The sequence below is a fragment of the Watersipora subatra genome, chromosome 3, assembly GCF_963576615.1.
Source record: "Watersipora subatra chromosome 3, tzWatSuba1.1, whole genome shotgun sequence".
NCBI classification, from domain to species: domain Eukaryota; kingdom Metazoa; phylum Bryozoa; class Gymnolaemata; order Cheilostomatida; family Watersiporidae; genus Watersipora; species Watersipora subatra.
In genome coordinates, this window is record NC_088710.1 from 45,596,240 (window position 1) to 45,611,794 (window position 15,555).

Below are 15,555 nucleotides of genomic sequence, written 5' to 3' on the forward strand. Positions count from 1 at the left end.
TATACAACTGCACGGCATCATAAAAATATTAATGAATAACAATTCTACATCATCGTATAATATATATTATTATTACATAGAATACACACAGCATTTTTCTACTAAAATTATTATATTTTGAAAGTCTATGGTGTGTTTAAAGAAGTCACTAATGTTCTATAATTATAGAGATGCTATCATGACAAGTCTGATCAACTGCGCTACGAGCATTCTCGCTGGTTTTGTTGTCTTCAGTTTCCTTGGCTATTTATCACACAAGACCTGCAAGCCATTTTATGAAGTTGCCCAAGAAGGTTAGTTAATTTATATGCATACTAGATTTACTTAACCGGAGTTGTGTTCTCTAGCTAAGACTAGTTTGCCCAACTGCACTTGTTCTCTTTTGATAAAGTTTGTATCACAACTTTTTTGTTACTATTACAAAAATATATTTATCAATAAAATATTTGATAGTTACAAACACTTTTTTTACCGCAATTTTGCATCTTTAGATAAATAGTCAGCTAGCGTGTTGTTTGATGAGTTTGGTAATAACTGGTTTGGTGCGCCATTGAGCTAAGCATACATTGTTAGTTGTAAAAAAGATTGCTTTTTAATGTGGGTGGCCTTGAACTTTCATTATTACTCACCTGCTTATGCTTGTCTACTTATTTGGAAGAGAGAGAGAGAAACTGTTTTCAATGAAATGATCAAGTCAAGTGATAGGAAGACAATTTCTACAAACTATATTTTTAGATTGGCTCAAAGCTATATCAGCTTATGCTTACAAAGTGTCTAGCTAGAACATGCTGTTTTCAATATTTAGTTTATATTTGAAGTTGGTTTTTGTACTAGTGTCATAGCAGTCATTTTGGAGATTATAAAACAGATGGCTTCCAAACAGAGTGTAAGCCCTGGCTTTTCTCAACAACCCAGCCAACATTGCTAGTTACTATATTAATAACCAGGCGTAATAAATAAACATACATTTCACAGCCTATCTATCACACTATGGAATTGTGGTCAAATATTGTTTTATGAAGTTAAACATTATTGATACAGTGCCACTACATCTCACCTTCTGAAACAGATATCTTAAATTATCAACGATAGAAAGCTGATACATCACTCTAATTTTTCAGCAACTTCTTGCATTAATATGCTTTCAAATATGTTTTAGCATTCTTTTTTTTAGCATGACAATGTATTTTGCTAATTCCACTTTAATGATGCTTTCAAATAGTGTTTCACAGCAGTAACAATTTAGGCTGTGCAGGCAGGTTCCATCTGTTGCAGGACCAGGCCTCGTGTTTGAGGTGTATCCAGAGGCCATCGCAACTCTTCCCGGCTCTGTCTTTTGGGCAATCATATTCTTCGTCATGTTACTAACTCTTGGACTTGACAGCTCCGTAAGTTTTCTTAGCATGCTTACAGAAGGCTCAAATCATATTGAAAACAACAAAGAACAAGTTGCTGCTGTTCACTGTAAAGTTCAATATGTTTTTATTAGATACCTTTTGATATTTTGTCATTAACCTGGTATTGTTTAGTATAAGCTATTTTTTGCTAGCTTCAGCACCAAGATTCATTGTCAATAAACAATTGACATCATTAAAGCTAACAAAGAAGTTGTGTGCTCATGCAAGCAAGAGTTTATTTAAACAAATAGCAATTGAGCGTGAGCTAGGGTTGTTACTCTTTTACAAATTCATTTTTTGTAGTTTGGGGGAAGTGAGGCTATCATTACTGGCTTGGCTGATGAGTTCAAAATTCTGAAAGACCACAGAGAAATATTCGTCGGAGTTTTGTTCTCTGTATATTTCCTAGTCGGACTTGGCAGTTGTACATATGTAAGTGTTATTGTAAATATGTTTTATGAAACATTAACATGTATACTGTAGCCTGCTCCTGTGTATAAAAAATGTGTTACTTGAGAAGATAACTCCTTTTCTGCATAAGAAGTTATTTCAGCTATGAACATTTTAGGGAGGCTTTTATGTGATGAGGATATTTGAAGTTTTTGCTGCTGGATATTCCATTCTTTTTGCTGTGTTTTGTGAGAGTTTGGTCGTCTCTTGGATATATGGTAAGCAGCTAAAAATTTCTGTCCATAACTTGTCATTTTCTATTACCAAATGAAGGTCAGGTTCATGATGTCATATTCTAGGAACTTGTACTAAAATGGCTAGCTTTTCATATAGACATAAGTTTTTTGTCATTTGTGAAAATTGCTATACCATAGCGTGTCCTATCTTGTTGAGGTAGACCAACTGTAATAGCTAGATATATTGTGCGTTGTCAGACAGCTCCAAAATATTTGATGTGTCATAAAAATTATTCCAAATGTTTAACCTTTATGCAGGTGTTTGGAGATTTTCGAACGATATTAAAGTGATGATCAGCAAACCTCCGAACATGTTCTGGATTGCGAGTTGGTCATTGATTGCGCCTATATTCCTTTTCGTAAGTCTTACAGGCTTATCTGTTTTCAATCATAAATTGTGCAAAATATTTTAGTGTGAGACAATTTTAACCAGAAGCTCTCTTTATATTTTCTATAAGCTATTATGAACTATGATATAAACTATAGTGTCATAATGTAAATCATTGAGATCCTCAGTTTGGAGACTTTCTGACAGCCACTAAAGTGTTATCAGTTGTGTAACTCAACTAAGCGGAATCTAAATTGTACTAAAAGATCTGATTTTATTTAAGAAGTTATAATATATTTACATATTACATACATTTATATATATACAGTACATATATTTCCTATACATGTATATGTATCCAAAACATATTTTTATATATGCATATTATATATTCATTTATTTAGATAGATGTTCTACACTATATTATACATATATATAAAATGTATATTTATAGAGCTATGTATTATACATATATATATTACACATTTATACATTGTTGATACATATAAAATATATTTATATAGAATATATATATATATCCCATTCGGATACATAAACCGATCTGTGTCATATTTGTCTAAATAATACTATATATGTTAGAAAGACTTGTTTCATAAAGAGTAATAAAGAAAAAGCACTCCAAACAGTATGTGAAAAATGAATTATATTAAAATACAAAATATAAAGAGCACTTAGCTGCTAGAAATTACTAGAAATTTGTTTCAAGCAGACGAAAGACTCCTCTCAACAAGTGATAATTTCAGAAAGCTATATACATGTATATGTATAGTAATTGAATGCCCAGCTTTACTAATAATAAGTAATATAAAATAATTTGTGCATGAAAAGTTTATTTTTAATTGGCTAAGTTTCTTTGTCCAATGAATTTGAGTAACTTAAGCTAGTCCAAACATTTACTACAATAGGAGCCTTTATTATAACTTAAGCCAGCATTACGAAAAAAGATTGCATCATGATCTCTCTGATGATGATAGCTGAAGCGTGAAGCTGGCTATTTTAACCAACCAAAGTTTGGAATAATAATAAGCATGACCACAATTATTCCATTGTGTAGTTATGTAGCCGCTTGGCCTAGAGGATAGAAACACCTGTCTGATGACCTTAATGTTCCGAGTTCAAATCCAATAGGAGAAGGATTTTTCATTCTCATAATTTTATCGTTATAACTGGACGCATGAACGACAGACAGACAAAAACTGGGATTTACAACTCTACTAGCTGTGCTACCCGGCGTTGCCCGGGTATTAAAAATCAGCTTATAAACAATGAGAAGTAATGAGAGTTGCCTCTTGTTATTAGCCTGGCACATTGCCAATGGGTAATATGAGTAAGCTTACTAATAAGAGCTACCAGCTTCTCATGACTCTGTGTGGAGACCGAAAGCGTAGCGTATTTGCTCCCCAATACCGACATAGATCGTTTGGTGAACCTATCAAGCTGGTGTGGCTAAATTGGTAGGGCGTCGAACTCGCAAACCAAAGGGTTCCAGATCAAACTTTCTTCAATACGGATTCTTTATTCCAAGATTTTAATAGATATAGCTGGAACCACACACATACTCACACACAAACTTTAAGAAATATATATAGATAGATACACATACCGCTGCATTTACGGATATGTGTATAATGTTGGTACCAATCATACCTAAGTTTTTATGCATTGGGAAACCCATGACATTGAAGCCGCATGTATGTTTGAGGTTTCTATAACCAAGGTGTTTTATTGTACTAATAGCATAAATTTTTATGCTATTTGTGTTCTCTCAGACATTCACCTCATCATTAAACCCAAGATGTATATTATATATATTATTATATCTATATGATGTATATTATATATATTATTATATATATGATGTATATTATATATATTATTATATATATGATGTATATTATATATATTATTATATATATGATGTATATTATATATATTATTATATATATATGATGTATATTATATATATTATTATATATATGATGTATATTATATATATTATTATATATATATGATGTATATTATATATATTAATATTATATATATATATGATGTATATTATATATATTATTATTATATATATGATGTATATTAGGCTTATTAGGCTGATGAGGCTTCAATAGCCGAAACAGTACTGTCTGTAGCACGAGTATGATGTATATTATATATATTATTATATATGTATAATGTATATTATATATATTATTATTATATATATGATGTATATTATATATATTATTATATATATGATGTATATTATATATATATGAGTTATATTATATATATTATTATATATATATGATGTATATTATATATATTATTATATCTATATGATGTATATTATATATATTATTATATATATGATGTATATTATATATATTATTATATATATGATGTATATTATATATATTATTATATATATATAATGTATATTATATATATTATTATTATATATATGATGTATATTATATATATTATTATATATATGATGTATATTATATATATTATTATATATATGAGTTATATTATATATATTATTATATATATATATGATGTATATTATATATATTATTATTATATATATGATGTATATTATTTAGTTGAGCAAGTTTAAACTTGTAAATTAAAAAATCTAATCATAAAAATAATAAAGCATAAAATATCTTCAAACCAAAAGAACGTATTCATGAAGTTTATTCATTTATTCATTTTCAGCTTATACAAAAAGTTTTTATATAATAAATATTACTCTATTGTATTAACGCTCTGGCTTGTGTTGCAGTGTATCATGGTATATGGCCTGACACAGTACAAGCCACTTAAATTCCAGAGCTATACATATCCAGGCTGGGCTAATGTTTTTGGGTGGATCATGGCTGGTTCCTCAATGGCTTGTATCCCTATTGGAGCACTGGTTATGGCTATTTGGCATAAGGTTTGACTTGCTTTCACTATTTCTAATTTATAAAAACAACAACATTCCATGCATTTTATAGTTTTTTTGTTTGTAGTTGTTTTTTGAACTAATTAGCATTTATTATACAGAGTTTACTTCATGCAGATAATAAATTATTTACAGTACTAATCAGTAAGAGTTAAAATGCATTCCAGCTTAAAGGTTGAATTGCAACAAAAATTACATTAGTTATTTGATATCAAAAGGTTCACCATGTCTCACTCTGCTGTGTTGTAGGTTCAAAATATGTGAAAATGTGATTACAAGCTTTTAAAAGCTTAACAAAAGGAACAGTTAAAAAAAGGCTGAAGGTTGGAGTTTCTTTATTTTGATGACGTACGCAACTCGATGTGGTTAATGTTTTGACACTGGATGTTATCACGTAAATTGAAAGGCCAATAGAAGGCTCAACATAACACTTCTTGTAGCACTAGTTTATGACAAACGCTTTGGGTTCTACGGAAACCCCTTATCAAATATACGTAGATGCTCGCTACTTTACAGTTTCGTTTCAGAATGGTCTAATCATCTAGTCATAATCTGATCATGTGACCCATGTTTCCCGCCAAATGGCGCGAAAAATTGCTGCAGCATTTTTTGACCATCACAGGTGACTAACAGGCTCTTCATGTTTATCAGAGGATGATATGCACCCCTTCGAGCTAATGTTAAAAAATTAGACTGATTTTTAGGCTAGGTTTTGAAATATCAGTGCTCAAAGTGACAGCATTACAATGATAAAGAAATAAATGCGCAAGGACAATAGACATAGTTTTATTGAATGCGTAAAGCTTATTTGTGAAAATACTTCAACGATTGAGGTTGCATGAAAGTGTAAACAGAAGCACATCGTGTTCAACTACTTCACATTTGAGCCGTTTTGAGAGGGATTCCTATCTACGGCGTTTTCATGATGGCTGTGATTACCTGTTCGTTTTTGAGCTTGTAATCACATTTCCACATACTTTGAATCTACAACACAGCAGAGTAAAACATGGTGAACCTTTTGATACCAAATAACTGTAATGTGAATTTCGTTGCAAGTCAACCTTTAAACTTCTTGGAAACAGAGCGCCATATCGCTATGGTAACAGAATAACAGACTAGCTTACCTATAACAGGCAAACCACTGTAGCCTGTTTCTTTTAGTCTATTGGTCTACCGGTCCACTGATCTACTGGTCATTATGTTATCCTGGCTAACAGCCCTGAAAGATGTTCATGAGGTGAACAATAAATAGTATACATAGATACAAGTACGATGAGGAGTGCAACAAGATGCTATAATCATTTTAAAAGTAACAACTTGAACCACTTAGGCACTTACCACTTTTTAGCATTAGCTAAAAACACAAATAAGCAGCTTACTAAACTACGTTACGAGTTGTCTACTCCTACATCAGTATCGAGTAAACAATAATAAATCTTTCTTTGCTGTAAAACTGTTGATAATATTTTTATTGATGCAAACATAGGGTATCTTGCTGTATTCAGCTACGATCATTCATATATAACATTTAATTTTTAGCAGTAATATGAATAGTAATGAGTAAATATAAAGAGTAAACAAGACATTAAGAAAAGCTAAGATATAAGCGATAAAGTTAATATAGTATGTAAATATAATACATAGGACAGTTTAAACTGAATACACTCAGGTTAGGCTAAACACGACACAACACTAAAAGAAACTTCCCACTGCTTTTTAATATGATGAAAAGCGCTAAAATATAACACAATTATTCAAATGTAACATTTAGATTATTTATGCAATGTTGAGTTCTCAGCAAGTTGATTTACTAGCCTCAATTTTTAAACCCATTATTTGATACCGGTATATCGTGGAGTGAAAAGATCATTTTCATAAGAAGATAGGTTTAGTGGAATTAAATTTATCTGGAAATTGTTGCAATTAAGTTATTTGCATGTTTGTCATACTGAATTCTTATGAATGGCAGATATTTTTGTACAACTTCGTTATAAGAAGTAAATTTTGCTATAGAATATGTCACTAACAGTCATGCTATTTCAAAGAACTTCTAAAATATTTGATGTTGTTACTACATGGCATTAACTGCACACATTGAAATAATTCCGTTTTTGTAAGTCATTGATCTTTTTGTTTCTTATCTTATAGGGAGACACAACGAAGCTTTTTAATGGCTGGTGGTCTAAGCCTGAAAAATACCGACAGATAATTTTACAAGACCTCTCCTATAATTGTCGAAGATCCTATCGGCCAGCGACGAGTAACACTCAGTATGTACCAACAGAAAACGGAGCGATACAGATAGAAACTTCCATCAGTGACCAGCTAAGCCAAGGAGACACCGTTTAGATCAATGATTTTTGCTTTGAGGTCTAAAACCAGCATTTTGGTCTTCTAAACAGCTTTTTAAGGTTGAGGAAATATTTTGTATTCTGTGCTCTATATACAGCTTCTGTATCTACAGCTTCTGCGCCAGTTAATCTTTGTTTTCTTACTCTTATAGTAATTTTGTTGTTAATGCTTATGTTCTCATCTTATTAAACTGTTGTGGCAAGTAATGTGAATTCTATAATGTAACAATAATTATAAGGGGAGGCTAGTAGTAAACTCTATTGCAGACTGTAGACTATGCTGTTAGCGTTTATGATAGACCACACAAGAAGTGATGTACTTTTTGTCATCATTTGTACATTTCAATATATTCTAGTGAGACTTCGTAGATGATATATTAATATGAACTGAAGGTACCAATTGTTGAAATGTGCTCTGTTATATATATATATACTATATGATATATATATGATATATAACATATATAAGTGCTACTTTATACTATTGTTGTACTTGATTATTGTTGCTATTGTCCTGTTATTGTGCAATAAACATACTAAAGCTTTATGAGGCTGGATCATTCACAATCTTTACTGAACTTTGTAGCAAACTAGCTTTATAAACTTCTGCATTGTATTTGAGAATGAAATGAAAAGCACTGTAATATATAACAAAACTGTACAAAAAAACACGTTTAGGTAATAGTTTCGAATTTACCAGATAGTAATCCTTTTGAAAAAAAGTGCAAAATGTTAACCAGCAATCTTTTTTCGTATTTCACACATTTTCCACCTCATGAAGAACTAGCATTAAGACAGGCGATGCTCGCGATTTCTTTCATTCTCCACCAGATAGCCTGCAGGCGGGTGTTTGAGAAGCGGGTTCTCAGAAATATGACGGAGTTTTGAAATACACTGTATAATACTTTTGACGACATAGCATGGAGCATATGCATTCGAAGTTAGGAACACAGATTAATACAACAGATTAATTTGAACAGATTAATAGACACGCACACACAGATTAATAGACACACGAAATGCCTGTGTGCACACAGACACACATGCACAGACACACGCACACTCACATAGACACGCACACTCACATAGACACGCACACCCACACAGACACGCGCCCACACAGACACGCGCCCACACAGACACACGCGCGCAGTAACATTTTACGTAATCTTTACCAATATGTGTTCAAATGATTCTCATGTTCTACAGGGGTTTTCATGAAGGGTTTGTGACTCCTTGTTTGTGACATATAATAAGATTTAACATATATAAAAGAATAAAATACATGAAAATAAGATGCATGATGTGGTCAATAATTCATATTAACACACAAAGCTGGCATCAACAAACTACCATGAGTAGGAGTGGGTGGTGGAAGCAAAGACCTCCCTACCGAACGTTGTAATGGTTATGTCTATGGATATACTTCAAGCAACATAGAAACCTTAATGACTCACAGATTCATAGTGACTAGTACTAGTTTTAGTTACTATGCTGCATGGCCTTTAGTTTTAGATCATTAGTTGTTGGTGCACATAGTTGAAAAATAATCAGTGAGAGGACAACCCCAACATACAGAGATACAGTGTGAACCCAGCCTTTAGCTACTAATGGATGACACAGTGACTAGTGTGTGTGTGTGTGTGTGCGTGCGTGCGTGCGTGTGTGTGCGTGTGTGTGCGTGTGTGTGGTGTGTGTGTGTGGTGTGTGTGTGTGGTGTGTGTGTAATTAATTTTATCAAATACATAGTACATACAATTGCAAACATACGAACAAGAAAACAAAGAAAAGTTTCAAACAATTGTATATCAAGAATCAAACAAAAGTAGAGATGATGGGGCCAGTGCGAAATAGCAGAGCTAACCAGTCGCAGGCCCAAGTCGACAGCATAAGGCGTAGACACTAATACTCCCCTAGCTGAGCTAAGGTAGAGCCTTATCTCCGTTTTAAATTCACCAATAGGTTTTATTAATTTCAACGACGCTGGCAATTTATTCCACAGTGCAGACATCACAAAGTTGGATGTTCGTTGACCAGCAGATAAAGAATAAAAAGGAGTAGGAAGTGAGAATGATTGAAATCGGGTGTTATAATGTGAAGGTTTTTGAAAGGTTTGTGAATGATACAGTTTGTGTGCTCTAATGAGTGATTTGTAATGATACATTCTATCAGCAGTCAAAATCTTAGAGTCGTGAAATAAATCAAAAGTTGGGTAACCAAAAGGCTTTTTATATATAATACGCAATATTTTCTTCTGAAACTTAATTAATTTGTTAAGGTGAACCCAAGAAGCATTTTCCCATAATTCTATCAAGTAGCATAGTTTAGAGTGAATAAAAGAGTAGTAAAGCATTATCAGAATCTTTCTTGGAACAGCAGTGCGTAATCGAAAAAACAGTCCTGAAATAGGTCTTAAGTCAATCAGTAAATTGCGTGTGTGTGAGGACCAACTCAAATTCTTATCAATTGTAATGCCTAAAAACTTAATTTCATCCACTTCAACAATATTTTTATCATTTAAAGTTAATAAGTGTTCAAATTTAAAACTGTTCTGGTGGTTTTTGAAAACAATGTAAGCTGTTTTTTCACAATTAATTGTTAGTTTATTTACTTGACACCAGTGACTCAGTCTTTGAAGATCAGAATTAATTTTTGTGTAAGATTCATTCAAGTCAGAAAAAGAAAAAACAAATTTGTGTCGTCAGCATATAAAATTGGAGTTAGATACTGCAGAGATTGACAAAGATCATTTATATATAGTAAAAACAGAGTTGGCCCTAACACAGAACCCTGAGGCACACCGCTTGTTATGTTGCAGGAATAAGAATATGAATCATTTATTTGTGTGACTTGAGTTCTATTCGACAGATAACTATGGATCCAATTACTGTAATAGTCAATGGATTAAAATTATAATTATTCAACTTGTTAAGTAATATATTATGATCAATGGTGTCAAAAGCCTTACTGAAATCTATGAAAATACTAATTACACATTATATTTTATTAAAATACTCTAGAATTTGATCAGTAAAAGATAAAATTGCATCCGATGTGCCTCTTCCTCGGCTAAAGCCAAATTGATTTTGATTGAGACGGTTGTTGGATTCTAAGAAATCAAGAATTTGCTGATTTACAAGTTTTTCCATTATCTTACTAAAAATAAGTAAGATAGAAATAGGACGATAATTAGCGCATTCGTCACAAGATCCTTTCTTATGTAATGGAATAACTTTCGCAGTTTTTAATTGTGCAGGAACTTTCCCAGATTCAAATGAAAAGTTAATTATTCTAGATAGCGGCTCGGCTATAGCATAAGATATAGCCTTGGTAAATTTAGCAGAAATACTATCGAGTCCAGAGGATTTGTTTGAATTCATATTAGATATCTGTTTTAGAACTTCGTTTTTATCTGTATGTTTAAATTGAAAAACTAAGGAACCGTTATTGACCTCAGCTTCAGAACTACTTTCAGGCTGCGTAGCAATGCTATTAAATTTAGAAGCCAAACGCTTTCCAATGCTACAGAGATATAACTTAAATTCATTAGCTATATCGTAATCACTTGAAGCTATACACGAAGGATTTTGAAAGCTAATCAATTTTGTTGGTAGCTTACGTTTTGCACAACTTGGTATATTTAAAAGCTTGTTGTTTATAATATTCCAAATCTGCTTAGAATTACTACTTTGATCAAAAGCTTGTGAAAAATAGCTAAACTTTGCATTCTTCAATTTTGTGCTTAAAGCATTTCTAAGCATGGTATGCTTTCTTCTCAAATCAGGGTTTAGTGGAGCGCTTCGTAATCTTCTATAAGCTTGATATTTCTTTTTAATCACCCAAGAAAGATCCCTAATTATCCATGGTTTATTAGGCTTTATATGTTTGCTGGAATTTATGTTACCTTCGATTGTAGAATCTTTTAAACATTCATTTAACTTTTCCATAAAAACATCGTACAAACAAGAACTATTATCAGCGATGAACAAGGAATCCCAATTAACATTCTGGAGATGATTCTGAAGGTTTATATAGTTTATAGGAAGTGAATTATTAGAAGTCTTAGTCATGTTAGCGTCAGCTACATTTTTAAAGTTATGTATCACCATAAAGGTTGGTCGATGATCGCTTAAATCTGAGTGAATAGTTCAAGATGAAATGCTTAAGTCGGTTAGATTCGTTAATATATGGTCTAGACAAGTTTATTTGTTAGATGAAATGAAATGATGAGTAGGAATAGTAATTGCATTTGTGAAACAGTATGTTGTGAGCAAATTGAGATAATCATCATTAGGAAAATTATAAGTATCAATGTTAATGTCACCAGCTATGATGTGGCTACTTGCGTGTGAGGTAGACATAAATTGCTCAAAATTTTCCAAGAACATAGTGATGTCTGCACTGGGTTGTCAGTAAACAGCGGTAAGTCTAATAGGAGAAAAAGAGACTCCACAACGCAGCCCCACACAATGAACATCGCATCCAGCCAACACCACCACCGGGAGTACCTCAAAGTCTAGGCCATTCCGCACATACACCCCAGTACCACCTCCTCTTGTAGAACGTTGAGAGCCTGAAAAACAGTAATTAGCAAGTTTAAAAAATTGAATTTCATCATTATTGAACCATGTTTCGGTAACAGCAATTATATCAAACTTTATTACACAACAAAAAAGAAACTGTTCAAATTGTAAAAACTTATTACGTAAACATTAACATTAAGAATAGAAAAATAATTGTCAATATTATAATCAAGAGGTAGGTTGTCACAACTGTAATCCTGACAATTAACTAAAAATATCAGCCATCATATAACATCTGCTTATGATTACATTAAATCAATCCAAGACCTTAAGCAGCTAGAAGAGTGTTCAAATCTTCCTCTGGCCTAATCATTACTGCATCAGAGTCATGTTTTTCGCAGATAAATGTGTTGATTGTGAGTCCACACAAACTTATAATCATTATCAACCTTGAATTTATGAGTTTTCCAAAAAAGCTCACTTTGTTGACGACTTAGTACTTCATTGACAAATCTTTCCAGATTCCTTAAATCCTAGTGCTGACAAAGGCTGAATGTTCTTACGATAGAGATAAAAAAAATCATTCCTCTGACTGGTTTGCGTAAATTTTACAACAGTTCTTTTAGACTGCTTAATTCTATAAACTTTATCTATTCCAACAGTAGGTAATGAGTGCGTAGGTTTCATTTGGTTCACCAGCTTTGGATAAACATTCGACAAATCCTCTCCCTTATTACCCTAGGACACTTATGTATTCGCGGCATCTAACTTTTGCGTTTTCGCGGTGTCATCCTCTCGCGAAAGTTTCATGTGCGAAACTAAACTATCATAACAAACGAGCGAAAAAGCGAAACTAAATAGCTTTGTTCATTGATACTGTAGAATGGAATTTTATAACGACATTTATTTTAATACTTTTAACGACCACTTATTTTAATATTTTTAACGACCACTATAGCATCGTTAAAATATAAACCAACAAAATAATTTGACTGTCAAAATTTATTACGTTATTTTTTTGCAATTAATTATGATTATTTTCCCATTAAGAATGATTTATAATGATAGGAATTTGATGTCAATGCACACGCATTAGTAGCGTTATCGTTTGCTGGGGACATCAATCAATGCAGTGAGCACCGTGTGTTGAAAGAAAATAAGACACACTGACACTCGCAGTACTACACAAGCAGCATGGCTCTGGAAAGGTTTGGATTCACCACTGACACCTCTTCAATAACTTGTAATTTTTTGAGATTTGTTTTGTTTTAAGTGATCTGACTGATGAGACGTTTTTAAATTAAAATAGGTAAAACATGACCGCAGCTAAAATGCTCAGAAAAAGACATCTTTTTCTTTTGAGCGTTTTAACGAAGATCAATTTTGCGGATTTTATTTTAAGTTCATTCGGAGGCTTTTACGTTTTCGATGGGGCATGGCCAAGCGGGTGTTTGGTAAAACTTAATCTTCTGCAAACCTTTATAAAAGTCGTTAACAAAAATATTTTGCCTCTGATGATGATAATAATGATGCCTAAGAACTACTAGAAGTTGATGTTTGTCTCTATGGCTTGGAATGAAGTGATATTCTACAGCGATAAAAACCGCGTCCATGGCCGTTGGGCAAATAACGTTTCGAATAAATGATGTTGAGGTCGAGTTATCTGAAGGAATTTATCATTGCGTTGGAACTGACCAAACAAATCCGTTTGAGTTGATCTTGTGTTTGAGATGAAATGTTACATTTTATCTGAGGGTGAGTTATCCGAGTTGGACTGTACTTACCGTAAAAAATTCCCAAAAAGTTGGGGCTGCTCAGCCGGCCAGCTGCCCCAGTGAAAACGGGCCTGTTGATAGTCCAAGAAACAAATGGCAGCAAGTGATCACATTGCATTATCGACCTTGCCCACACCATTCTACCTGCAGTTCACAATTACAAACTAGTCGCAAATTGAAATTTTTTTTATCGGTGAACTGAACCTGAGGAATCTAATTATGTTTGTTCCACTGCATTTATTTTCACATCACTGTATTTTCGCACTCATCAGAGCTGCGAAATTAAGTTGCTTCGAAATTTTACTCTGTGAGCTACTCACGAAACTAAGTACTGGCGAAATATAAGTGTCCTAGGGTAAAAGGAATTCCATTCAGCTCAATACATTTGGTGAGTACTGCATGCCTTTAGTGTAACCTTTAATAAATGGTTAGTAAATAAATGAACTGCAGCTCAGCTAGATACAACATGACCGGCTACTGATACACAGCTGATGTATTATGTAATTGCTTGATGATCAATGAACCACATTACAAGTGTGGGAATGGATAACATCATCTTTATATCCCACATGCTGAGTGTATATTTAGTAAAAGGCAGGTTGCTCCAGTAAACATAGATTATCAACAGACCAGCTCAGAGCAATCCTAAAAAACTAGTTCTTCATTCCCTGGTCGCTAACATGATCCAAGGCTTCATGTCAGAAGTTACAAAGTACCCTGATTAGCATGCCCATTGCATGCCAATGAAAATACTGCTCAGTAATGGCCATGGAAAATATTTTTAAGAACAATAACGAGATCACAAGCATTGAGCAAAAACCATTCAAAATGTTAGCATTATGTTTGTTATACAACTACTGAATGTCCTGTGCTGCACGGGTAATAAAAACAGCTTATAAACATTACCTATTACATTAAGTTAACACTACATTACCCGCTACTGTTTATAAGCTGTTTTTATTTCCCGTGCAACGTCGGCCTTCAGTTGTGAGGCCAGCGGGTAATCATGTCATGTGACGCAATGTCATTACAGTCATACTTCAACTTACGAGCTTAATGCGTTCCGAGACTGAGCTCGTATGTCAATTTACTCGCATGTTGGTGCAATTTATTTATATATAGAACAATTAAATATATATTGATTGGTTTCCATAGTTTAAAAAAGCAAATAAAACACTCCAAACAAGATATTGTAACAAAAAGAACATGTTGGTTATTGTCTTTACGTATTACATGCTTTCAAAAAGCAACAAATAAAAAATAATGCAAGGAAATGTGATTAATTAAAATGTAAAATTAAATACATACAATAGCAGTTAACACTCGCATTTGCCAGAAAGGGAGATACAAGTTATCCTTCGTTACAACAGTTGACTTTGATAAGTTTGGATTTTATCAAAGTGTTAAAAGACAAACTTAGAAGCAAACCTAAAAACAAACTTTCATTTTCAACTAAACGTAATTAAAATTTCTTCGGCGTTCATAGTTTGAAGTTTCTCGCTGGTTAGCGAGAAAGTTTTCCTTTTTTTCGCT

The 15,555-nt window shown here is 32.8% G+C and overlaps 1 protein-coding gene across 1 annotated transcript in view; it reads left to right on the forward strand.

Moving 5' to 3' along the window:
- LOC137390649 (sodium-dependent dopamine transporter-like) overlaps window positions 1-7,722 on the forward strand; it is a 29,693-nt gene extending 21,971 nt beyond the window's left edge. The window contains exons 8-14 of the mRNA XM_068076976.1: window positions 169-293; window positions 1,276-1,388; window positions 1,701-1,829; window positions 1,966-2,065; window positions 2,342-2,442; window positions 5,212-5,364; window positions 7,522-7,722. Coding sequence (XP_067933077.1) covers window positions 169-293; window positions 1,276-1,388; window positions 1,701-1,829; window positions 1,966-2,065; window positions 2,342-2,442; window positions 5,212-5,364; window positions 7,522-7,722 — 922 coding nt within the window. The remainder of the gene's footprint in view (window positions 1-168; window positions 294-1,275; window positions 1,389-1,700; window positions 1,830-1,965; window positions 2,066-2,341; window positions 2,443-5,211; window positions 5,365-7,521) is intronic.
- Window positions 7,723-15,555: the final 7,833 nt, after the last annotated feature.